Raw genomic sequence first — 26,715 nt, forward strand, 5'->3', positions numbered from 1 at the left:
GTGACATTTTAGATAATATTCACTAGCTGGAGTTGGCGGTGGGCGCCGCACTCATGATAATTGACAAAATACTGGAGATACTTATCATGCTATTCAAAAACAATTAATAAATCTGTGTCATCAATGTCAGCGCATTGAGCAACTCAAGCATGATGTGGTTCATTCAAATCTTGTGGTTTTAATTGAAGTCTGATGATATTTTTTAATCAAAAAGTTTAAGCAACATTGGTTATCCACATCAATGCAAGCATTCACATTATTTTGATTGGGAAGTTTGTGATACTAATCATTTAGATAGCATATTCTTGGAAGATGTAGTCTCTCTGTCAAAAAGATATCGGCTAAATTGATAGCTACAAAATAAGGAAAATTGACATTCAATCTCTGAAGACCACTTGGAATTCAGATAGTTGAGTACCTGTGCAAATGATATGCAATTCAAAATTAAGATACTACGTATAACTCAACCTATTTTTAAAAAAATTAATTATAAGCAACCATCATCTCATCTTACTTCTGCTCTTTTCAACACTATCACCATTCCCATTTAATAAGTGATTAGATAGATTTGATTGAGTGTTATCAATTGTCAGTCCATCAGTTTGAGATTATTGAAAATGATAGGTGATAGGTGATAGGTGGAAAGGTGATGAATAGACAGGTCTTGTTGAGAGTGATGATGATTGTCTGGGACCAATTGAGAAAGATGTAGAATTGATAGATGTTGATGGATTTGCGACTGATTGATTTGGACATAGGTTCAAAGAAGGGGTGTGATTGTAAGGGTATACTTCTATAGTCTATTGACATGATGGTCAGCATCAATAGTGTAGAGATGATGTATGAAACCATGCTGTTAATGAGCCAAAGGTTGGTATTGATGTACTGTTCCTGGTGTGCTTACTTTGATGATTGTTAGACAGATTCCAAAAATCCTCATTTCAAGACAAATCACAAATGAAGGTTTTTTTCTCTAACTTATGGCAGACTGCAGTTATGATACAGCAGTCCTAATTTCCAATCTGCCATTCATAAACACAGTAGCAAAGATAAATATCTGCAAGTGAGATTGAAAATCAGCAATGAACAATGGTCAACTCTGTCAACAAGTTTGGTTTGAATGTTTTTTTTAATTTCTTACCAAATGCAACTCAATCAATGATAGCTTCTGATTCAAAAAAAAATCACAAGAATGTTTATTGTGCTCAAGAGAGAATCAAAGTCAGAAATCAGATATCAAAGTATGAGTTGAAAATTTCAGTCAAATGTGCTGAGGGGCCTTTGGTCTGGGAATTTTTTCAACCTTGGCTTGCAAATTCATTTTGCGGCAGTAGCAACAGTAACTTGATTGAGTTCTCTGGAGGCCAAGAAAATGAGGCAGTTCACAAATGCTGAGGATGACAATCCCATCATTGGATAGAGAGCTGTTTTATTGATATTGCAAGCTGGGTCCAAAAGCAGACATAGCTGAGGATATGGTCCAATGGTGAGGGACATGATGGTGTCTCAGATTAGAGCTTATAGTGGAGCTGTTCAAAGCGGTATGCTCCAGTATAGCTGAGTTTTCATCCTCTTCATTGATTCAGTATCTGAAGAAGATGGAGGTGAAACATTTCATTGCTTCAAGGCATGTGCTACTGATTCTTTCTCAGAGGTGATAGCTGATTTCTGAACACAATTCTACAATTCAAGAGCCTAGAACATACAAAAAATGTTGTTTGATCATTGATTATTTAGACATCAAAAAATATGGTTAAAATATCAAAGACAACTCACCCGTCAGTATGATCCACTATCCAGATCTCATGATTGAAATCAATGACCTAATTATATGTGATGTGACTGCAGGTGAGAGTGTTTTGGCATAAATGGATGGATGTCATGTTTTTGCAAGTGTTGGATCATCGCTTGGCTTCTTGACTTACTTGGTTTCCTGCTTTATATCCTTCACTTGCTCCAAATTTTACAATATAAATTGGCCGTTGCTATTTGCAGCCCACAAGAAAACCATGTAGGCGCTGGCCAAATTACGCCTACATGGGTGTTTCCCATGAAGAAGCGCCTACATTTATGATGTAGGCGCTGGAAACCATCCAAAATGACGCCTACATGTCAAAAAACCCAGGTAGGCGTCATTTGGTTACGCCTACATTCAAAAAATGAAATGTAGGCGTAATTTTCAAGCACCTACATATCTAATTTGAAATGTAGGCGCTATTTTTGAGCGCCTACATTCAATTTTCAGCTCAAATAAGCGCCTACATGCAGTCCTGCATATGTAGGCGCTACAAATCCGGCAACTACAACTCCAGACTGGTCTGAAGGGTAATGAAGAACAATTTTCAAGTCAAAATGAGAGTATTGGAAGACGGAAAAAGCAGTTTGGACTCAAAATGAGTGTATCAGAAGACGGATAAAGCAGTTTGGAGTTGAAATCAGTGTATCGGAAGACGGAAAAGTGGCTCCGGAGTCAAAATGAGTGTATCAGAAGACGGAAAAAGTAGTAAATTATTTCAACTCTGAACTCAGTTTGGAGTCAAAATGAGTGTATCAGAAGCGGAAAAAGAAGTAGATTATTTCAACTCTGAACTGCTATTTACGTCTTCTGATACACTCACTTCAGAGTTGAAAAGAGCATATTCATCTTCCAATATGCTTAACTGCTTTTTCCGTCTTCCAAAACACTCATTTCAACTCCAAGCTGCTTTTTCCATCTTCTGATACACTCATTTCAACTCCGAACTGCTTTTTCCGTCTTCCAATACTCTCATTTTAACTTGAAACTTCTTCTTCATTAGCCGTCAGACCAGTCTGGAGTTGTAGATGTTGGATTTGGAGCGCCTACATATGCAAGACTGCATGTAGGCGCTTATTTGAGCTGAAAATTGAATGTAGGTGCTCAAAAATAGCGCCTACATTTCAAATTAGATATGTAGGTGCTTGAAAATTACGCCTACATTCTGAAATTTTGAATGTAGGCGTAACCAAATGACGCCTACATGGGTTGTTTATCATGTAGGCATCATTTTAGATGGTTTTCAGCGCCTACATCATAAATGTAGGCGCTTTTTCATGGGAAACACCCATGTAGGCGCTGTTTTGGCAGCGCCTACATGGTTCTCTTGTGGGCTGCAAATAGCAATGGCCTATAAATCAGTCAGTGAATTCAAAGTGAATTGAAAAAGATTGAGAAAATTGACTCGAAGTGATTTGGTTGGGGTTCCTATCAAGATATCAATTCGACTGGGTTCAATTCCAAAGTAATCACATACACCTTGTCCTTGTGGTCTGAGAGCTTCATCAAGATATAAATGAGACTGTCAATTGAGATAATGTAAAAAGTTCATCTGAAAAAGTGAAGAACTTACATACCTGATATAATATTTTTCTTTCAATCTCAACAGATTAGGTGACTCAAGAATCAAACCTTCCATATTATAACATCCTTCCACCACCACCAAAATCTTTTTCCAAGCTCTCATTTTTCTAGGTTGACCTTCTGCAATTGTGTCTCTTAATAAACTTTCTAAATCTTTCATATCATTCTGTTTATAAGTTCTTACCATTGCATCACTTAATCTTGGACCGAATCCAATTGAAGAGTGATTCAATTCATCTGAAATGACCAATGAACCCGTAACAACTAAAGAAGGAGATGTAGTGAAATTGGTGGCAAAACTGACTGATTGATAAGGCATATTCTGTACCTAAAGAATTGGAAATTAATTTTCCAGTTTGGATGGTAATTGAATTCACTCCACCATCATCTCTTGATCTTGCTGAACTGATATCAATTGAATTGAAGTTTCTTCAACTGGATCGGTACATATTCTACTTGATTGAGCAAATCCTAAATAATTATAAGATGAAATGTTTAAGGATTGGGTAGTAGTATGAGTATATCCAAAACCAATTCCATTATCTCCGGCTGTACAATCTAAGAGTGTAATCTCAAGCTGGTGAACCCAAAACTGGTCTTGAAAAGCAATATCTCATCTAGACTTAACTTTTCTCTCGTCTAGACTTAACTTTTCTCGTAAAGAATGAACTGGAATCTGAACCATTTTTTGGAATAAGATGTGCATATGAGTTAGGTGAATATCTTTCTTCCAAAACATCACGTAAATGACTATCAAAAAAGAAGAAAAAACACCAATGGTCAATTTCAGAAAACAATCGGATTCTTGTTGTAGAAAAGAGGATGAATGACTAACCGAATGAGCAACACAATAAGGTAAGACCAATAAGCCGTTAGAAAAGTCAAAACTCCAGCATCTTTGAAGTTAATCGATATTAATCAAAGCGATTGCAGAATGAGATAGCTGATCATCAGAGGTGATTGGAGTGAATTTAGGATCAAATGAACGTAAAGGACTTAATGAAGAAATATTATAAGAACTTAATTAATCATCATGAATTGGTTTGGAAATAATTTGGTTGAGATCGAGATTGTCCTGATTTCCATCCAAATCCAGTATGATAAGCAGGTTTGGATGTTCTTTGTATGTTTTTTGAATCGACTGATGAAAAAGTATTAGCACCAGGATCCTCATTGATATGATTTGGTTAAGCAATTTGATCATCAGATACACTTCTTTTCATTTCTTCTTCACCAGATGATTCACCCTTTGTGATGATCATCGTAGCTCTAGGTGAAGGGGTTTGTTGTCTAGTACTTTTAGATCAAACGAGTGGAAGATCTTGATGATTGTTTTTATTTGTAGAGCTTGAGTTGGTTGGATCAGGTGAATGTACACCAAGATCTTCGTTCTTTGATGAATCAGAAGCAGTTGATTTCACTATGATTGGAATAATTCCTGAATTACCTGAAGTCTTTGATTTAGGTGACGGTCTTAATGATGACTGTTCATCCTCAAATCTAATCTTTCTTGCACTTTCAGGTTTTGAAACCGTTGTTTGATTAGAAGTTTTACTTGTGGGTAATTCCGAGACAATTGATAAATTGGTGACATTCTTGACCGCACGTTCTGGCATAGATGATTTTATATTCTGTGTTGCAGAGATCGATTTAGCAATTATCTCTTGCGCTCCTTGAGTCTTTGTATCTGGATGATAAGGTCTTATATCATCAGAATAGTTTGAACCATCAGATCCTATAGTTGATTGTTGGTCATGCTCATAGGATGGTCTCGATCTTTGACTGCCGGTCATCGAAGGTCGAGATTCATCGATCACAAAGCAAACCGCTTGTGGAGGGGCGACCACCGATCCATCCTCCCTGTTGCTATCTGGTACATAGACGGGTGGTGGAGAAGGTGCACGAGCCGAAAGCTGAAGTCTTGATTGGCGTAACAGTTCAGGTTTAACAAAGACGATTTCGGGGGCTGGGTATTGCGAATAACTGACACCGTAAAGTTTCTGTTGGTAAGCAAGGAATTAAGAAGCGAAATCTTAAGCAATATTGCAATATATCATTGATCCGGGTCAGTATCTTCACATACCTCCCAAGCTTTAGAGGTGGATTCGAATAAAGCCGTAAGTGTATGCTGATCGAAAACTCGCTCAGTAAAACTATACGTTTTGCCAATGATCCAGGGTAAGCATAAATCCTAGTGCGCGAGATACAAAGAGTAAAGTGAACTCAACTGATTGACTACCTTTCCAAGATGTTCAAAAATTGCATCACTATAATTAAGACCCTTCAATTGATGAGTCCTCCAAGCCAAATTTCTGTAAAACAAATCAAAGAGAAGAACATAGACTTAAAGGTCAGAATGGCAAATCTCACGATAGTCAATGATTGATAGAGACTTACATATCCCATGTAGGTATACAAGTATCGATTGAAGTATTATCTCTAACCTTTAAAAGTTCTACAAACCTATCGCATATAAATCACGTTCAATTCTCTGACAAAATCTCCAGACGCATTCAAATTGATACTTACGCTTGATATCTTGAGCAAGCCCGATTGATAGCCAAACCTGAGAAATTCGTTCGACTTGAAGCTTCGATATCACGACCACCAGCTGCTTTATTCCAACCTAAGCTTACAATCGTATTTCTGAAGCTTTCTTGTCGTTTCATCTATGAAACAGAAAAAGTGGAAGGCAGAATATTAGTGATGATTTTAGTATTAAAATGATGATTTGGAAGTGAAAGAACTCAACCAATGTGATTAAATCAAGTGAGAATGGCTCCGGAACACAGGGTCTACTAACTTAGGAACAGCTGTTAAAACCTTCATTGTCTGAACTGCAGCTTGTGTAGCCGACAAACGTTGGTCAACATCAGTATTAGATAAAGAAGCAAAACAACAAGTAACCAGTCGATTCAATGTTCCAACATGTTCAACATCTTCCAATCTCTTGCTAGTACTCAAAGTCCCCCTGAAAACCAAAGAAGTAAAAAATCAGACTTTGTTGAATGTGATTTGGTAAAGAGAAGAATGAGACATACCTCATAGAATCAAACTCAGCCAATGGTGGTAAAGAGAGAGAATAAATATCTCGCGGTAATTTATGAATCGCTAGATTCGCTTTTGTACCCTGATCCTTCACACTTTAGACGACACGATTAACTTTTGGCCCATCCGGTGTGATTACGATTAGTGAAACCTATTAAATGTGTGGTTGGTCGATTGATTTCAAGGTAATCGGTAAACACAGATCATTCAATAAAACAATCAATCATCAAAATAAATAAAGGTTGAGATTTGGTTTTTGTGAACAGAGCTGGACATCAAAGTGCATGCCCGTTTGACTCTTTTTTTTTTGGTAGGCCTCGAAGGGGACTTGGTCAAGTTAGAATCAGGACATACCTTTCCGAATGGAAGTATTTGGATCTGGAAGGAAGTGAGATTTAAGTAAATCGGATGAAAGCACCAGACACGCGGATCACAATGGTTTGATTGGGGTCATACAAAGGTTTCAGAGAAACTCGTTCATAGAGAAATTGTGTCAAATAATTCAGAGATATTTGCATCATAAATAGATTGCATGGATCATATCAAGGTACTATGGAGATAGAAAGTAATCATCGCGAAGTTGTAACTTCGGCTGGTCTAAACTCGCAGTTGTTAGGGGAATGAGTGGAGGTTTTGTCAGGTTTTGTCTGAATTGCATGTTCGCTATTAATATGAACTAGCTAAGTTTGGCGGCGGGCGCCGCACTCTTGATACTTTCTTGTGCTTTGTGCTTGGTGTATCACATTGGACTACTGTAAGAAATTGCCTGCATATTATTCTCATTTTCACACCTGATGTTAAAGAACCTAATCCAGCAGCAACGGTGGCTCACTAAGCTAAGCTAAAGATTTTTGCCACCTTGGCTTAGCTTAGCTAGAGGCCGCTAAGGAAAAATCCGCTAACACTAATCTTAGCGGATTTCCGCTAACGCTAAGCCATTAGCTTAGCGGGTGTAAAATGACACCCGCTAAGCCAATTGATTGGCCGCTAAACCGCTAATAGCGGCTTAGCGGCCCTTTTTTGCACTTAAAACATGTATTTTTTTGATAGCTAAGCTCCCGGCTTAGCTTAGCGCAGACCCGCTAAAGGAAAAATCGAAATTCGATTAGCTTAGCTTGAGTGCGCTAAGGATTTAGCGCTAGCTTAGCAACAAAAAATCGCTAAGCTAATGCACCGCTAAGCGCTAACTTAGCTTAGCCGTGCCACTGTTGCCAGCAGATGTATATATTATGAGACTTTTTTGTAGATTTGTGATAGACAGTACATGTGGCGCCTTGACTTGATTGTGAAGTACTTGCTGATGTTTGGAGGATACCTCAAATTGATCAATTCAGAGTTACAACACAATTATGGAGATTCTATGTGGTGTGTGATGATAAGTGGCCATTTTATGCATGACTTGTTGATTGATGGCATTTAATGATGTTGCATGACGATTGATCCAATTCATGATGACTATACTTTTAGTGGTGAAAGTCACCTCTTGACTACCCTTTACAGCCAACATCCAAAATTTAGCCAATTTTTTTGGGGGGGTTATGCTGAGCTTGGCATGTTTTTCGCCAATTTTCATTGGTTTTGGTGCTACTTTATGGTATGTACAGTCCCCTCCAAGTGGTTTACGTAATCATTCAAGCTCTGTAGCAGCAGGGCCGGGGCTTGTCCCCAACCCGATGATTACACTAGGTGTGGGGACATGTATAGGCATACTTAACAGCCTGTGTTTGGAATTTGGCAGAGTGACCAATAAAAAAATCTTGAAAGATTTAAACTGCTGACTGGATTAAATAACCAAGTCCAAGCTATTTTCTGATTGAGCTCCTTGAGATAGTCACCAAAATGTTCTTTTAGCCAATTTCACCAGGGTATGAAATTCTAGTTAGAGTTTGAGGTTGAAATTTTTGTTTTGCCCACATCCCATAGTCAAGAAGTGGCTTTTGCCACTGTACATACAATGAGTGTGATGTAATACATCCTTCCTAAATCCTAATACTAATCCTAACCCCTAACCAGATTGTACAATTCCTAAATAGTCAGCCACCTTGTTTTTGGAACTGGATAATTCCTGTTCTCCAATAATTAACTTTCTCAATGCAAGTAGAAATTATATTGCAATCTGCACCTACTTTTTTCTGATGGTTGTGTATGACTGAGTGTGTAGATATAAAGTTTCGATGTCTGTGCATTGCTCTACTTTTGCACATGACCTATTCTCAACTGGATTTGATGGATGAGATAGATTTAGCCTTCTAAACTCTTTGTATCCTAAATTGGCCATGAGCCCCAGGAACATACCTACTGAGACTTTGAAATTTTACAATAAAGCTTTTCAAATCAATCAGACTTGAAATTAACTAATGGTCACTAAGGAAGAGCTAAAAAATGATGGCATTGTTAGTGTTCTTGGAGCTTGTGCAGGGTGTAACATAGTCCATTACGTCTGGCAGGGAGATGCTAGGGACAGCAAAAGGAAGTGAAATACAGAGAACATGAAAAGGCCTAGTGGTAGTAATTGACACACCTGACACTTAGAGAGAGATGTAATTTAGGAATGGAAAAATTCCCCTCTTCCTCCATTGTCTCTTCTCCTTCTGAAGATCCTGCTTGTCAAGCATCCATATACACAGTAATTTCCTCTGCATTTTCTTACCTTCTCCTCTTTAGAATCAAGGGAATATTGAAGGCTGATCATTTGTCCACAGCAGCTTGACTTGCCTATGTGCAAAAACCAAGAAAAGAATATCTAAGGAGATACACAGACATTGTGCAGTTGGGAGCCATTTACTGGGAAAGTTTCTTTGGGGAAAAGCACCTGAAACACTGGAATTTAATCACAGCAGCCCCACCCATAGCACATTCCTTAACCCAGTAGTTGGGTCTTAGGACTGGGCCTGCATTACAATCCACTGGGCAAGCTTGACTGAGTTGACCATGTAACCAAAAACAATTGTTGTATACATTGTTGTGCTCAACATAAAACTTGATACATATGCACCAACTGCTACATGTGAAATCAAAAGCACTCTGAGAAAATGATATTAGAGGTACAACTCAGCATTCATAGACACCAAAATTCTTGTAGCTGTGATGCTTTCGATTGATCAATTTTAGTTTTGTTCTTATGAATTCCAATACAATCAAATGCCAAAATTAGAAAAGATTGTTATTCTACTGTAAGCAATAAACTTTGATTGGTCTCATTTATCAGGGTTCATACACAAGTAAAGTAAAATTATTTGATGATACCCTTTTGAAACTTTATATCCATGTATCTTGTGCTCTGGTATCATATTTATGGTGTCTTCTGATTTAGGCCCTGTATAAAATTAACATTAATCAATCCAAAGACTGAACAAACAAAGAGGAGTGAGAGGAAAGACAATGAGGTGGTGATATTCAAAGACATTCTTGTCAAAGCCGAGGTTCAAATTCACACTCAATGGTAGGCAGATAATTGAAAAGCATCAATCCAATGCAAGGTAGCAAGTCAGACTTTGATCTGACATTAAATCCTCTGGATCTTCTATGTGTATTGAGGTTTCCTTTATCTGTGTTCATTGAGTGCATGATCATTATGTCCAAGATGATCAAAAATCTCCAAGAAGATCAAAAATCTCCAAGTTATGAGGAAGCAGACCTGATCTGAATCTCAGTTTTGGACAATTGATATTGGGTTTTCTCATTCTTGTTCTTCTGATTTTTAGCCTCACATCTCTTATTACAATTTTTGATGCAAGACAAACTGAGTGCTATAGTGAGAAATAGCCCTCACTGTGTGAGAACTCAAACATATGTTACATGAAACAAATCCAAGTCAGCAGCTGATCAGACCCAAAGTCATTCTTTATCAATAGCCCACTTAATGAAACTAACACATTTGATTATATTTCATTTTGTTTAAAAAGTAAGATTAAACTTGGATACAGACTGCATCATTGTTTTGACTATGATTGTTTTGAGAGAAATGACCTTTGCTACTTCACTTGCACAAGGGCTTAATCTCATTGATCATACCAGTTTGTAGTCAGACAGAAAACAACTATACAAATGAAAGTTCAAATTTTGTGATCGATATAACTGCAATTAAACCAAACAAAACAGAGAGAAAACCGCTTACCTAGGTAGCAGATAATTCCAAGCTTGTATCAGACCAATCATTTTGAACTGAATTGTCAACAATCTAACATCAGTTGATAATCAGTGCAAACAAACATGGATGGAGAGAGTCAACTGATAAAAACGAGTTGGATTGATCAAAATCACCAATCAAAATATATAGGCCAGCTGATGATTGATATATAAACAAAGCCAAAAGATTGATCAGTGACATGAGGTAGATGAGAAGCTGAAGAAGGCAAATTGTGAAAAGTGTACTTACAGATTGTCCAAAAAGGACACATAAAACTAATGATTGATAAAACCATAAACAATCCAGAAAGAAGTTGATTAGTACTGAATCAAAAAGTGAAAAGCATCCAAGATATGAAACTTACCAGTGCAAAATGAATCTACACATTGCCATCCTGTTCAATGATCATCACCTATGATAATTCTTATAAGTTGATAAATTAAAAGTTCACCAAAAACTGATTCTCAAACCCCCAAAATCAAATCAAGATCAATTTCAATAGACAGAAAAATTCAAAAGAAAGAGAACTTACACCATTGAGCTTTACCAGGATTAAAATGAACCAATCCTTTCAAATCAAGTAACAGTTCATCAGTTACCCAACTCCACTCAAATCCCCAATTTGTAACCAGAGACGGAACATGTTTATGAATAAGTTTCAATTGAGATAAATCGAATTGAATAGTTTAATAATGATTTGTTGTTCTTGTCTTTGTAAAATATTGCTTTTCAAGAATGAAGTTGAATTTTGTACGGATCGTAAAAAGTGGAGGGAAAAGAGACTATCTTAAACTGTAGTATGTTGATTCTTTACTAAGCCACATCGCCAACTGACCAAATCCAATAAACAATTCAATTAAATATTGGTCAAACAAAGTTGAACTTCTAGGAAAGACAACCAAGATTGATCTGATAATAATCTGAATGAGTTGAGGATTCAAATTAAGAAAAGTTCAGATCCAATCGAATTGAACAATCTAATGAAGTTTGAATCACGTTAGTTTCAAGCATTTTACAAATCACAGATGGCCAAGTGGTGATTGGATCAATGAATAGAGTTAAAGCGATTAATCGATGATGACTCATTTATGATGAAAGTTGAGAATGATTATGGACATTATCTTTCGTTGAACATGGACAATACAATTCAAAGATTGCTTCTGATATTTTGATCGCTTCATTTGAATTGCAATCCACTTGAATTCCGCTTTGATTGACTCGATCTATATCTGATTTCTTTCTTTCTCTTTCGAGTCCTTTCGGTTTAACCCCTGATTCTTCTAAAATCATCTCATTGCAGATCGAATCTTCTAATGCTAACTTGACTTGTGATTCAAATTGATTAGGATAATGAAGCGACTCAGCTTTTGACATCGGGTCCTCTTCTCTACTCATCAACACATTGCTATCTCAATTTTAACCAGTCGGTCGTCCATGTCTTGATGATCGGATCGGTGAAAAGTGGCATTGTCCTCGGAATTGATTTCGTTTTTCGGTTTGGAAAAATTGTTAGTAAAACTTGGATAAATTTCATAAACCTTTCTTCATGTTCTGTCAAATTGTGGTTCATCTTCACTTGGATGAAAAAATTGATAAGCAGTGATAGGGCATAGCACTGTCTAGAGCAGTTGTACAGCTATACTGTATAGACTGCTCTACTTAGCTGGACAGGTAGTCCTGCGGTGGAAACAGAAGCGGCCAATCGGAAAGGAAAAGTGGTCAATATACACCGCAGGATAGATGCAAATTCAAAACAATATGCTTAACTTGGCATGGTGAATAGATTGAAGGTGCTCCTGTGCTGAATCATGACGTAGGAGGGGAACTCATGATTGATATTTGAGGATAGTTTACGCGGTGATCCAGAAACGAGACCTATAACATTATTTGTATATGTGTTTCTTGTGTGAGTTAATTGGGAACTTGATAATCAAATTGGAGCATAGTTGATTGTACGATAGGATTCAAATGTTGGTGTTGATGACTTGGGATTTTGGCTAGATTGACATTGGATCTCTGCGACTAAAAAGTGAGGGACTGAGGAAGTCGGTTGATTATGTGTGTTGAAAGCTGTAAGGTAACAGAGTTGTGGAGATGGCGGGGAATCTGTAACCGCTAAGATGAATCATAAGCTGCAGCAAATTGTACTCTCCTTTAAAAAAGAGAACGGAAGAGTTACCCGGCCAGAACTACGGAATAGCAGGAGGGCTTGAAATAGTGGAAATTATGTGTATATGTGTATAGGAAGGGGAGAAAATTGAGATTCATTGTTGCTAGCTCAAGACTTTTGCTGCTGCCAACTGCAATTCCGCTGGGGGAAGAGTAGGCAGACGAGCAGGTTATCAACGTTAGTGGCAAATGGTTCTGCATTATAGTAGGCAAAGGAAATACGGAGGATGCTATGTCTATTGAGTAGCGGTAAATCTTGGCAAAGTGGAGGATCATATAGCAAATCAAAGGTAAATTACGCTAGTCCGTAGCTTCGGCTGGCTGAAACTCGGATTCGTCAAGCTTGAGAGTAGCCAACTGAGACAATTTGTGGATTTTGTAAAGCAATTTGTCTATTTTGTTGGAATTCAATGTTCGCTGTTAACTTGAATGATGAGATGATGATCTTGTAGTTCTTTCTGTAAGCTGATGAGTTGTTTTGCCTTTGGTTACTCAGAACTTTGAGCATACTGATGATATCAATGTTGATCAAGTCATGGAAGATGAGGGTGAGAAGAATGGCTTTAGGAAAACAACTAGTGATGATGTCAAGTTTCTCCTATCATATTTTAAAGATTCAACCTATGTCCGTGGCAAGGAGGTAAGTTTTCATCTTAATACATTATATTATCATTTTCATTCTCAAACCATTTTGATGATGTTTTATCTTTTTATCCATGTAATAGGCTACTGGGATCAAACAAAGCTTGACTTGCAAATGGTGCAAGAGTGTTTTTACACGCGGTAATGACAGTAACTCCAATCTTTACGGTCATCAAAACAGTGTAGTACTTATAGCACAACAAGGGCTATACAGTGCTTGAAAGAGGATAATCTGAAGATGTAATGGATCTAAAGAAGGTGTCTGAGACTGCTCTTTCTGAGAATCTTTAACAAACTGGACTTTGTTCTTAAAGTCTCCTGATAACAGAGAAATATAACCAGGTCTTTGATAATAAGAGAAAAGTAACTGTTGAAAAGGCACCAGAGAAATAAGTTCAACACATTTAAAGTGTTATTCCAGTCGAGTCAAAATGTTGAAAAATAAGCTCAATATCTTTTTGATATTATTCCAGAATGACAGTGTCATATAAAACACATAAAACAAATTTCTCTTCTAATGAAGGGCTGATTTGAGTGACCTAGTACTGTTCTAATAAGTTTATAATGATAAAAATGAATAAAGCTGTGTAAGAGATGAAGAAGAAAGAAAACATAATTTCGCACAAAGGGCACAAGCTTATATACAAATCAATGAAGTGGTAAACAGCTCTTAAAAATCCTCTTTACCATTTAAAAAACCAAAAGATGACTAAAATGTTGGTAAACAGCTTTGATATAATGATTCAACCACTCTCTACATTCCTAGATTTCGCCATCACTAGCTCACCAACCCATTATGATCATTACTATGATGTAATGTGATCTTCTATTCATCATCTGATCAGATTTATTACTAATTTGACCAGTAAAACATGACTAATCCCTATTCTTATGATCAAATGCTGTGTATATGCTGTGTATATGCTGTGATTTGGATGTTCTAGAATGAATATTGATTTGATCTTATGATGATTCATCATTTCAATGATGTAATTGCTTGTTATTAATGATTTGTGATCTTGTTGATGTGTAATCAAATCCTATGATTTCTTATAACTTTTGTCATACACCTCTGTTACTAATGATTTAAAGGTTGTAAATTATGATTTGGATGATTCTGCGTCGAAAGAACTATTACTCATCATGTTCTGACGTCATTTGACACATGTAATCAGCTGAAAACCTTCATTTTCGACTATTTTCACCTATTTTCTCCACTTTACACACCTTTTACTAAGCTTTTCCTTTTTTCTGTTCCTGTCTTCTGTGACATTAAACAGTAATCTCTGACCGTGAGAATCCCTAAAGATACTCTTGGCAACCTTATTCATTACTAATACCACTGTTACATATGTAAAACTACCTGTAGACCCTTGTTTACCAGCTTTGACTTTTTCCCATTTCCTTAATAACTTCTATTTGCTCTTATCAACCACCAAGATTAAAGTTTTTACTGACTAATATAATGCTCCTATTTCATATTACAACCCTAATAAACCCATAAACCTAATATCAATACCCTAAAAACCATTTCCAACCCGTATACCTCTATTTTCAAGTTTTTCTTATGTTTTTTCTTTCTTTTGTTTTGTAATCTTTTTGTTAAAAGTTTATACTTATCTTATTAAGCTGGTTTCAATGATAAAATGATGTAAATAATAAACTACAGTCAATCCAATTTTGCTTGTCCAATCGGATTTTATTTATTTATTTTTCACTGCAATACAGGTGATTCTATAAGCATAAAGATATGAGTCATATGCTTATGCTGGAGTTGTGAGTCTGACCAACCACAGCTGACCATAGTCCACAGTGCTTGATTATTACAAACCTGTCCTCATCACCATCCCTTTGTCCTCACACACATCGTTCCAGCTCAATCCTATCTTTCATCATTCATCCTCTCAGCCAAAGAACCGTAAGGTGAGTGCTGACCCAGTCTTCTAGGCTTTGATTTCAGGCTCTTTGTTTTGGTTCAGACCTCTCAGCTTCGGTTCAAACCTTCCCGTCTTCAACTCAACCCTTGGTGTCTTTGATTTGATTATGTAAAGTTCACTCACTCAATCAAAAACTAGCTTGAACACAATACTGATCTTCCTTTGAATTATATTTTCAGTTGAAGTTCATTAGATTCGAGTGGATTGTTCAAAGCACCTTTATCAGCTACTTCCAAAACACTCACAATTCCTTCTCAAGCGAATGATGATAAAGGATTGAAGATAAAAAGTCTCGATTGCTACCCACACAATATCAAAAAAGAAGGTGAATTGTTGCCATCACTTGATCACCCCAATGTCGGTTTAATCTACTCAAGCTTATGTTTAGTGAAGTATTTTCTTTAGATCTTAGTCTCATTTTTAAATCCTTCCTTTAGGCTTCAGCTCCAATTCGTAAACGTCACATCCAATTGTAGAGCTCTGGATGTTTTTTTGGTCAACTCGATCGTTCCATTTTTATATAGCATACTTAGCTTTGGGAATCTGTTGCATCAGATCAAATCCAAAGCCTTAATGTGTATTCTGCTTGTATTTCATCTTGCCTCAGTTTGCTGTTGTAATAAAAGACTCTTTGAATTACAGTCTCTTCCTGTGATGCTTCAATTACTTTTCAAATGCATTGCCAGCATGTCTCAAGGTGAGGGGATCATGTGCAATGATAGTGGTCACAGATAGGCTGAGTACCAACAGTTCTTAGACCGGAAGTCTGCAAGGAAGCCAGTGACTACTAGCACCAAGTATGAGCTCAGGTTAGATGGCACGAGGAAACAAGACAGTTCATAAAAACAGTGCTTCTATATACCGTTGCAGGAGTTTCATACACTCTAAGATCAAACTGTGGATCTAATGAGACACATTGTACTCGTAGGCAACCGAAAGAGTCCAGAAAGTATATCAATCATAAGAACTCAGAATGATGAATATAAACTGTTGATGTTATTAACAATGGCCATTTAGATGGCAGGTACAAACTTCTATATACAAATAAGACACTTATTCTTTCTTGAGTATAGGAACAACAAAATCACATAGCAAGAAAAAACTACAAGATCCACAGACTGAGGCAGATTGATGTGAAGCGTTGAGAAACCAGGGTAAGTAGCTTTACTGATGATTTGCAATAAACAAGTCACACCTTATGAACTAACAGTATCAACACAAATAAACTTACACAGGATTGATCGATGACGCGGAATTGGATTTAGTGGATTGATTGATCTTCAAAGTACTTTGAAATGTCTGAACCAAAGACTAGAGCTTAAGTTGACAGACAGAAGGGATTTGAGAGAAGTGAACCATTTCGATTAGTGCGTGTTTAGTTGGTTAACAAGAGTTGAGTCAAAGAACAACATACCTTGAATTAGCGATAGGGTAAGGACTGATAACGATTTGAGTTGATGAGCTCGAACATATCCGATGAACGGACCAAAACATTGACCTGGCTGGATGGATGAGGAAGATATTCAGCAATCCAATGACTGATCTCAATACAAGTAAGATATTCAAGGAGCTTACTTGAGTCAAAGCCGAGATGTTTCAGTCGAGACCGAAAGGGTTGAATTGCGGAATGAAAGCCTAAGTGATAAGCCCAATTCTCAAAGGATAGTGACGAGGTAGAGAGAAGCGATTGGATGATTCAAGTGATGCATGGATGAGTTCGGAGAGGATGGATTGATGCTGAATCCTGAATCTGATGGGTCAAGACTTGGCAGCATCGATCATCAACAACCCTCTACACTTCAATTGTGGTATCTTGATTGAAGGCTATGTATGCTTATAAAATGGCCTGTATTGGCCTGTATTGATGTGAAAATAAAAAATAAAAAATCCGAATGGACAAGCAAAACTGGATTGACTGTATATGTAATATAATTGATGTAATTCAAAATTTTTATTTTTTTTATTTTTTGATAGGTCTCATAGATGGATTACCCCAACGCTCGTGTGCTAATCGACATCAACCACATCCAGGCCAACCTCCATGTTCAAAATCTCAGCTACTGAAACAATTTTGCAAAGATTTATTAGATAATATGGGGTTACCCAAAGACACGTATATATCTTTCTTACAAAAGTATACTGACAAAACTCTTCCTACCACTCCACAAAAACTTATCAACCACGGGACCACTGTCATTGTTGACCAAGACACCTTGAAGGGCATTCAAGTCATTTGTTTTTTCTCCAATGACACCACTCCCTTTGATCAGCATGAAAAATTCAAATCAACAACTAAAACAGTGTACAACCACACTCTTTGACATGCAACTTGTAAGGTTAATCGCGTGATGAAAGGCTGCAAAGCAGGCGGTGAGATGAGGTTGGCCGGGTCTAGGCCAGGTAGTGATCTGGGAAAAAACATTTGGTCATTTTTTTATGTTTGTTCTTTTTTGGTTTCTTTTTCCTTATTCAAATGTTTTCTTTGCTAGGTGTTTTTGCTTTCAATCAAAAGGATGGGGTCAATGAAGCCAGGATTTTCAAAGATAGAAATGAACTGAAGGCTATGGCTAAATGTCACAATAATTATGCTGAATGGATGTTGAGCCTCTCGATGGGCACATTCAAAGCAAACAAGTTCATCTCAGCTCATTGTTGTACTCCGTCTTTTGCAGATGAAGAATGGTCAGAAGAAAAATCAGGTGCTATCTTTTCTAGTATCTCAGTCAATACCGGAACCGCTCCAATACAATATGTATTTTGCCCCATCTTTTTATCAGAGCGTTATAACCACTATGAGTGAAACGATATCATACCAATATCGTTTTCTCTCAAATTCTCACAATAAATTGGAGCGGGGAAACCGCTCCAATACCGCTATATAGCGGCAATATGGCACAGGACCGAGAATAAAGAAAAAAGTAAATTTCAAAGAGATGCTACATGTATACTAACCAGGCCTAGGTAAGAGAAAAATCAATAGATCAAAATTAATTTCAAATTACAATGGGTTTGTGCTTCATGATTGTGAGCTGGTCCTGTAAATCGATGGTTTCCTTCTTCTATAAGATTCAAAGCTGAATCAAAAGTTGAAGTTGTTGAATATGAATCCAATGAGTTTTAGATGATTTATTAATGAGTTTTTGAAACAAATAAAAAGGAGAATTCATATGAGAAAATTTGATTGAATCACATTGAATGTTTTAAATAACTTCAACAAGGTAAAGAAAAGGTTTTGAGATTTGATTGAGTGATTAAAATTGAGATGACAGTTTGTTCTGTTCAGAAGGTTTGATCTGGGGAATGTGTTATTCTTGAAGCAATGGTTTCTTTAAACAAAGATTGGTGTTATTCCTGATACCGACCTGTTCAAGAATCACTGTATGTGAGTGATGTAGTGAGATTTTGAGAGGTTCCGTGATGGGATGTTCTTTGGTGGTGGATGGTTTGTTTGATAATTGTCTGTGGTATAGAGAACTTAGAGTGAATACAAGTTTTAACCGATATATATTGGACAAAGCTTGGACCCGGCCCGTATTGGAGTGGCCACTCCAATGTAGGATTTTTGGCATCCGGATGGTGGAGCGGATCCACTGCTATATATAGTGGTGAATATAGTGGTGTTGAAATTGCTCCGATACCGCTCCAACACCACTAAAAGTTGCAGAGCGGTTCCGGTATTGTCTCAGTTACTAGAGATGGTTTCTGGAACAAGCCGCATGAAGATAATGATGTCAGCCCTTATGCCTGTGGCCTCTGGAATGTAATATGGCGTGCAACTGGAAAACCTCAATATAAAGAGAAATCGAACTTAGGGAAGATCACCGGCACCAAGTTCGTATTGTTGTATTATCAGGTCAAAACCAATATTTGTGCTTGCAAGGGAAACATTCTCATGCTATGGGCGTCAGATGAGACTCATTACACATCTGAATCCACAACAACAAACAAATTAGGCAAAAAAATCAAGCCACATAACTCACCAATCACGTTGTTTGGCTCATCCTGTCAGATAAATGCGGAACTTGCTAGGCGTATTGGCAAGGTAGTACAATCAAAAGCGGGAAAAACTGAGGGAGAGTACAAGAATTTTGTGAAAAGGGGAGTGAAGTCTTATCATCAGGAAGTTGAACACAAATTGAAGATTATCCATGATAAGGATCATGCATGAGCTGTTTTTCACATCAATTCTTATCAATCGACTTTCTCTTCATCTATTATGAGTATTAGTAATAAGTTTGTTTGACCCCTTGTCAGACTCAAATTAAACTTTGAAGTCTCAACTTCAAGCTGCAAGTGTTGTGATTTACACTGAACATAGCATAACTTACTTCAAACTCTTTTTTCTACATGGTTATTTGCATTTAGTTGAGCATCCAACTTCAAAGTTCAAAGTTTTTTCTAAACCATGCATGGTTACTTGCATTTACTTGAGCATCCAACTTCAAAGTTTGAACTTGAAAGTTCAAAGTTTTTTTACATGGCCACTTGCATTTACTTGAGCATCCAGTTTCATGACTTAGAGCCTGTACATGAGGATTCATTCCAATGTTGTATGTATGATTTCTGTTTTGAGCTGAGGTTGGATCGCAAAGAAGGCACCAAAGTTGATTTGGACCTGGGATTAGATCAGGTATACAGGAGATTACATTGTACCAGAAAGACCAAAGTGAAGTCGCAATGAGGATTGGATCAGGACCAAAGGGCCGATGTTTGATTGGTTAAAAAGCATGCGATGGGATGGTTGTATTGCATCTATGGTTGGGTCTGATGAGCCATTTGCAAGGAGCCATTGGGCCTCAAGGCACTGAGGCTCAGTGGGTTGATATCGATGCACTTCAACATCACAACTGAGCCTCATTGGATGTGCCAAACCGTGTCTGAATTGGACTAAGGATTCAGTTGGATCTTTCAGATGCGGTTTGACATTGCATATCAATTGTATTGCACATCTCGGCCCCGAATCTGCTTTGGAACACCGTCCCCAATGTGACATCAGAAAGTGCAATCCAACATGAATTGCTTGGCGGTGGTGGGTTGATTCAGATGTGTGAGGCCTTGACGTCGCTGTGATTTTGCTTCAGCAAAGCAGTTTCTAAGTGCCTGTGAACCCTTCTCCTTGTCTACTACCAATATGTGATTATTAAATGCATGATTTGCAGAAGGACTTGGCAGATGATTGGTGTTGGTAGTGACAGGCGGTCCATCATTGCCAAGTTTCTTGAGGCAGCCTTCACACATTTTGAATTGTGCATATGGTTTTTGCAGACACTAGACTCTTCAAGGGATTTGTTTATGAAGGGGTTGTGATAATATAAATTGTGATGATAGACGGCTTACGTTGTTTTGTGATATGTGACCAAAGTCTAGTGATACTATCTGATGGATGCGGCAAATGAGTGGGTATAAAGACAAAGGTCATATATTGAAACCCATGTACTGGGGGTGAATCAGACAAAGCTATTAGATCTAGTAGTATGGTGTGATGTTATTTGTTTGTATGACACTTGGCCATGTTCTGACTGTTTGCCATGACTCAAAATCTTGATCAGGACATGGTTTAATTTGTGGATCAAAAATCCATGTTGGTATGAGTCATTTTGTATGGTTTTTGGCTTGGGACAAATTTCATTTACACATAAGATGGGAAAACATATGTGTAACTGGTGTGCTGTTTATATGTTGGTATGAGTCTACATATTTCATAGCAAGATATCTTGAACCAATCTTGAACATTGATTTATTCAACAACTCCATCCTGTCCGCACCTCTCAGGACAAAGCAATTCAAGTCTCAAGGTTTGAATATCTGTGCAAGATGTCAGAAGGACTTCCACATAATAATTTCGAAGCTCAAAAACTATACTCCTCATTGTGTTCATTATCCTCAAAATTTTTGCCTTACGTTTACTTCACAATAGGTGGTCCACTGGGGAAAAAATTCAGTAATATATTGATATGTGAGAGATGTGCTGATTGATGGTACAGAGTGCCCACACGTCCACACTCATGTCACAGTCACTGGGGACGCACAGGTACACTGTGAGTCCAATCAATGCATGCACAACACATCACCATGTGGCAATTTTTTTCTCAGTGTTTGTGCCCTCCCACTGTTTTATCCCCAATGTTACCAATCTTTCTGTTCAAGTAAAAGTGCTTGAAAATCTTGCTGTTCTCAAACCTCAGGCCAAACCAGTTTCTGTTCAAGTAAAAGTTCTTGAAAATCTTGCTGTTCTCAAATCTCAGGCCAAACCAGGGATTTTTTCATAAGCCCCTCTCTGAGGGCACTACAGATGTGCTTGTGAGGGGTTTAGTTATGCTTAGGTCAAAGTGATGGAGTATATTTTGATCCATGGCTGCTGTAGTGGAACATATGATCACCGTAGATCTCCTGTGGTAGGCCATATAGCCATGTGAAAACATTAGGAATCCAACAAGTATGTAGCTTGTGCTGAACTTCAGTGAGGAGACTGTCACTGTATGATTGCCATGCCTGTTAATATGCTTCCCTAACCTGCAGATTTTATCTTCTTGCAGTGACAGTCATGTTCATACTCACCATGGAAGAACAACAAGATTTCTGTCAACTAATTGGATGCATCAGCCCCAGCCTCCTTGGTCTGTCGCATATCCCAATATATATTCCAGTTGGAAAATGAATGGACTCAAACAATAAGGCATTATTCAATTCAGGCCTGTTGCAAGCAGTCCAACCAGCTCCAGATATTATGTTCCAAACACTGCCAAGGCAATTGGACTGTGATCTGACACTCTGGAAAACAATCTAAGAACATAACAAATCAAACTCCCAGCATTCACATGGTGGGTGCGGGGTTTGAATTTTGGGGAGGCCCAGGCGCTGATTTTGAACTTTACAAAGGCCTACCTATAGTGAGGGCGCTGAGGTGTTCCTCTGCGGTGTTAGATCCCCCAAAAAGCAGGAAAAAATTGAAAAACTCTCAACAACATCAAAAATAGTATGTTTTATATCTCATGATACTGCTGGTAATTGAAGAGGTGAATTTCATCAACCACCATTTACAAAAATCATTGCAAAGGTCATCTTTCTCCCAATGCTCATCCCCCAACTAAAACATTAGTCTATTACGGTACTCAAAGTTGTGTATACTTTGCTGTGCATAGTTTTCTTTTCTTTTTTCACAAATTCACACAAACAGGGAAAACTATGTTTTTGGCTTCAAAGTACATATCTTTGAGCTTCAATCAAGAAACGTACTTTTTCCAAGTTGTTTGTAGTTGCGAAAAAAACACAAAAAAACTATGCACGGCAAAGTATACACAACTTTGAGTACCATTTATATACACACTCTCAGTTTCATACTCTGTCCTTCCTCCTGCTCTGCTCCATCTTTGCCAGGACCGACATGGAATTTGGAAAATCTAGATGCTAATCACCCAATTTTCATCCATAATCACATGATAATTGGGTGGAATAGAGCTAAACCTTAGATGGGCAAGCCAACCCCAAAATCAAGCCAAGAAGGCCTGCCCCTGGGCAGGCCATTTACGCCCCGCCCACCACGTGAACCAGCATGACTGTCTCCAAATTTCAAACCAAATGTGTCCTTGAGTCAAGATGTCCCTGTAAGTCAGAACACATAATTTTAGGCTGTTGCTATTTGCAGCCCACAAGAAAACCATGTAGGCACTGGCCAAATTACGCCTACATGGGTGTTTCCCACGAAGAAGCGCCTACATTTATAATGTAGGCGCTGGAAACCATCCAAAATGACGCCTACATGTCAAAAAACCCATGTAGGCGTCATTTGGTTACGCCTACATTCAAAAAATGAAATGTAGGCATAATTTTCAAGCACCTACATATCTAATTTGAAATGTAGGCGCTATTTTTGAGCGCCTACATTCAATTTTCAGCTCAAATAAGCGCCTACATGCAGTCCTGCATATGTAGGCGCTACAAATCCGGCAACTACAACTCCAGACTGGTCTTAAGGGTAATGAAGAACAATTTTCAAGTCAAAATGAGAGTATTGGAAGACAGAAAAAGCAGTTTGGACTCAAAATGAGTGTATCGGAAGACGGATAAAGCAGTTTGGAGTTTAAATCAGTGTATCGGAAGACGGAAAAGTAACTCTGGAGTCAAAATGAGTGTATCAGAGGACGGAAAAAGTAGTAAATTATTTCAGCTCTGAACTCAGTTTGGAGTCAAAATGAGTGTATCAGAAGCGGAAAAAGAAGTAGATTATTTCAACTCTGAACTGCTATTTACGTCTTCTGATACACTCACTTCAGAGTTGAAAAGAGCATATTCATCTTCCCATATGCTTAACTGCTTTTTCCGTCTTCCAAAACACTCATTTCAACTCCAAGCTGCTTTTTCCATCTTCTGATACACTCATTTCAACTCCGAACTGCTTTTTCAATCTTCCAATACTCTCATTTTAACTTGAAACTTCTTCTTCATTAGCCGTCAGACCAGTCTGGAGTTGTAGGTGTTGGATTTGGAGCGCCTACATATGCAAGACTGCATGTAGGCGCTTATTTGAGCTGAAAATTGAATGTAGGCGCTCAAAAATAGCGCCTACATTTCAAATTAGATATGTAGGTGCTTGAAAATTACGCCTACATTCTGAAATTTTGAATGTAGGCGTAACCAAATGACGCCTACATGGGTTGTTTATCATGTAGGCGTCATTTTAGATGGTTTTCAGCGCCTACATCATAAATGTAGGCGCTTTTTCGTGGGAAACACCCATGTAGGCGCTGTTTTGGCAGCGCCTACATGGTTCTCTTGTGGGCTGCAAATAGCAATGGCCTAATTTTATGGAGATATGTTGCAGTTTGTTGGAAAAATGAGAAAAATGAGTTGATCAACCCATCTTTAGGCCTTTTCAAGCAGATAGTTGACAATGATAACACCCTCTTCCTGTGACAAATATGTGATAACAATAACAAGTTCAGGCCCTGAAAATTATTGCCAGCCTTTGTTAATCTTTTTCTAGGCTGCTAAACGAAGTTCTTGGCACTGCTCAAAAAACGGGCTTTGTATTTCAGAGATCACAGTGCTCTTCTTCAAGGGGTCTATGATTTGTTTCTGACATATCTCTTTGAGTTTGGGAATTATCAACACTTGATACCATCAAAATAATGTGCATCAGGGATCCTTTCTAAGTTGTAGCTCAAAGCAGCATGTGTTGTCAGGATTCACTTACTATTGGCCAGGCAGTACATACTCTTGGGACTTGTGAGTGTTTTGACACCTGGTACGACGGTATGAGGGGTGTGGTGAGTTTCGGCCCACTCAGGCCAAGGAGTACATGGATTCTCGGCTGATTCTTCAACTTTTGAGGTGGAAGAGGGAATAATGTCACAGTATTTCTGATATGCAGACCGCAAGGGTGCAAAATACAAAGCTCTACATGTGTGAACAACAGTCAGATTGGCAGACTGACACATGCCAGTGATGACAGTCATATTTGACGTTGGAAAGAATTTCGACTGACCCGCAAATCACATAATCAATAAATGCTATATATGTTGTCAACTATAATGTTACAATAAGTATCCTTCAAAAAAAGCATATGCATGGAGAGAGCGTTACTGACGAGGTGTCCGCGACATGAATGATTGCTTTGAATGTAGTATCCTGTTGTCACAAACCAGTTTCACTTTTGGCATGTGATTGAGCAGTAATTGCTGAGAAATCTCCACAACATCAAGATATATACGCACCTTTTTGTGTTCAACATTGTCTTCATCACTATCCCATTTTTCAACAGGATCTTCACAGTATAACCTCTCAGCAGGTTTTTCTGTCTCATTTGTTTCAAGTTGTGATCCATCCGCTTGTTGGCTCTCAGCATACTCTACCAAGTGGCTTAGGCCGGCTCGTGATAAGCCAATCAGGTAAGTTTGCTGTTCACATAGCAAGAAATGAACACATTTGCACTTACATCTCTGAAAGTATTCAAACTGTGTGAGTACGTGACTTGGAACGTACAGATTTTTGACCTTTCCGCTACGTCTTGACCAAAATACCAATTGAGTGATATCAATTGAGGGACGTTTGTAAGTTTCAAACAATATGGTGCACATTTGCGCCACTACTCTCTTCATATCATCCAACTCACAATAAGTACTATTCACTGATCCCTCTTGACAAGACCACGTTATGGTGGATTCCAATGTCTCCTGTAATTGTAAGTTGTGGCCAGAATTCAGCATCCTGCCTGGATCTGCGTGCGTAGCACATATCCTTACCAAAGAATTATAGATCCAGAGTATGTCCATTGTTGCTTTGTCTATACCGATAGTCTTCCACTTGTCTGGGTTGCTGTATGGAGTTACAGTAGCCTTACTACTGACCCGGTTTGCCTAGTGTGGCCCGTAACGGCTGCTAAACTGGATGGTGCTTGTATGTTGCAGTTCCAATTCGCATGGAAGACCACATCCACCATGTCTGTTTTGATGTAGCATGTTGACATGCTCACACCAATCAATTTCCGTAGAGGGTGGATATAACCTACAAACAGGTCTGAGAGCTAAGCATACAATTTCCTTTGTCAAGAGGTTCAGACAGCAAGAGTGTTAAATGGGCTCCTTTGTTCATATTTCCATTGACAAACGGTACATTTTTGATTGTCTATTATTATTAACAAAGGATTTGCATTTTCTAGAGAAAAATTGAATAAAGATCCGTTCAAATTTATTACACAACTCTCCGTGTGAGCACATCGACGTGCTCATGGGGGACGGGCATGGTGCATTGTCAATGAAAAAATAGATGATCTTGTGATGGTCCGAGCTGACCTCCCATGACATGGTCCAGTTAGAATACATCTCGTGTACCAAATCACTTAGAAGGATGATCAGTTCCGTGCTTGCAAGTGAAGATGGTTGGCCTGTTGGTGTTGTAGGGTTTTGTCTGCTGAGCCAAAATTCATGGGGACAAGCAGTGCAATACACTTGTTTGGCTGGGACACAATGTGGCTCATGTATGCGGTGTTCATCTTGCTCAGTCACTGTTGCAACAATATCATTGGTCTGCGTGGTGGAACTTAGATAATTGTTGACATGAAGAAGTTTTCCGCGAGTCTACAAGGTTGGGATAACGTCAGTACTGAGTGCAACTACCGATCAAGGGGTTGAAAAATGATCACTCACTTCCACCGTGCCGTTCTTGACCGTAGGCCCCATGATTGATGATGTGTCTTTGAATTGCAGGATGAGTTGCCAACCGTACGTTGAGTCTGGATGAGTCGTTCATGGAAAATTCCTTCTTATGTCGGCCTCTTGATTTTTGTATGTATGCGCAATACAGCGCGATGATCAATTCTGACGGTATAAGCATAATTGATCAGCAAAGTATGTATGTGCTCATATCAAGATTTTTGATGCAAAAGGATTTGCTTCAAGACTTCAGTAGAATTG

The 26,715-nt window shown here is 38.2% G+C and overlaps 3 protein-coding genes across 3 annotated transcripts; all 3 read right to left on the bottom strand.

The window, feature by feature from the left end:
- Window positions 1-1,614: 1,614 nt before the first annotated feature.
- MELLADRAFT_104834 (uncharacterized protein) lies at window positions 1,615-6,425 on the bottom strand (the record flags this gene model as incomplete). The annotated part of the gene is made up of 13 exons (XM_007408212.1): window positions 1,615-1,680; window positions 3,201-3,317; window positions 3,369-3,707; window positions 3,762-3,956; window positions 4,030-4,129; window positions 4,215-4,275; window positions 4,827-5,379; window positions 5,463-5,570; window positions 5,619-5,691; window positions 5,777-5,842; window positions 5,909-6,048; window positions 6,179-6,350; window positions 6,421-6,425. 13 exons carry the CDS (start codon window positions 6,423-6,425, stop codon window positions 1,615-1,617), a joined length of 1,995 nt encoding a protein of 664 aa, XP_007408274.1.
- Window positions 6,426-10,544: 4,119 nt separating this feature from the next.
- On the bottom strand, window positions 10,545-11,930 carry MELLADRAFT_104835 (uncharacterized protein; the record flags this gene model as incomplete). Its single annotated transcript, XM_007408211.1, has 5 exons — window positions 10,545-10,607; window positions 10,806-10,831; window positions 10,921-10,950; window positions 11,392-11,476; window positions 11,673-11,930. 5 exons carry the CDS (start codon window positions 11,928-11,930, stop codon window positions 10,545-10,547), a joined length of 462 nt encoding a protein of 153 aa, XP_007408273.1.
- A 12,478-nt stretch (window positions 11,931-24,408) lies between these two features.
- Window positions 24,409-26,481, bottom strand: MELLADRAFT_61730 (uncharacterized protein; the record flags this gene model as incomplete). The annotated part of the gene is made up of 8 exons (XM_007408210.1): window positions 24,409-24,452; window positions 24,498-24,700; window positions 24,738-24,829; window positions 25,018-25,200; window positions 25,239-25,257; window positions 25,286-25,659; window positions 26,095-26,379; window positions 26,449-26,481. 8 exons carry the CDS (start codon window positions 26,479-26,481, stop codon window positions 24,409-24,411), a joined length of 1,233 nt encoding a protein of 410 aa, XP_007408272.1.
- Window positions 26,482-26,715: the final 234 nt, after the last annotated feature.

This window comes from Melampsora larici-populina, assembly GCF_000204055.1.
Source record: "Melampsora larici-populina 98AG31 unplaced genomic scaffold MELLAscaffold_11, whole genome shotgun sequence".
NCBI lineage: Eukaryota > Fungi > Basidiomycota > Pucciniomycetes > Pucciniales > Melampsoraceae > Melampsora > Melampsora laricis-populina.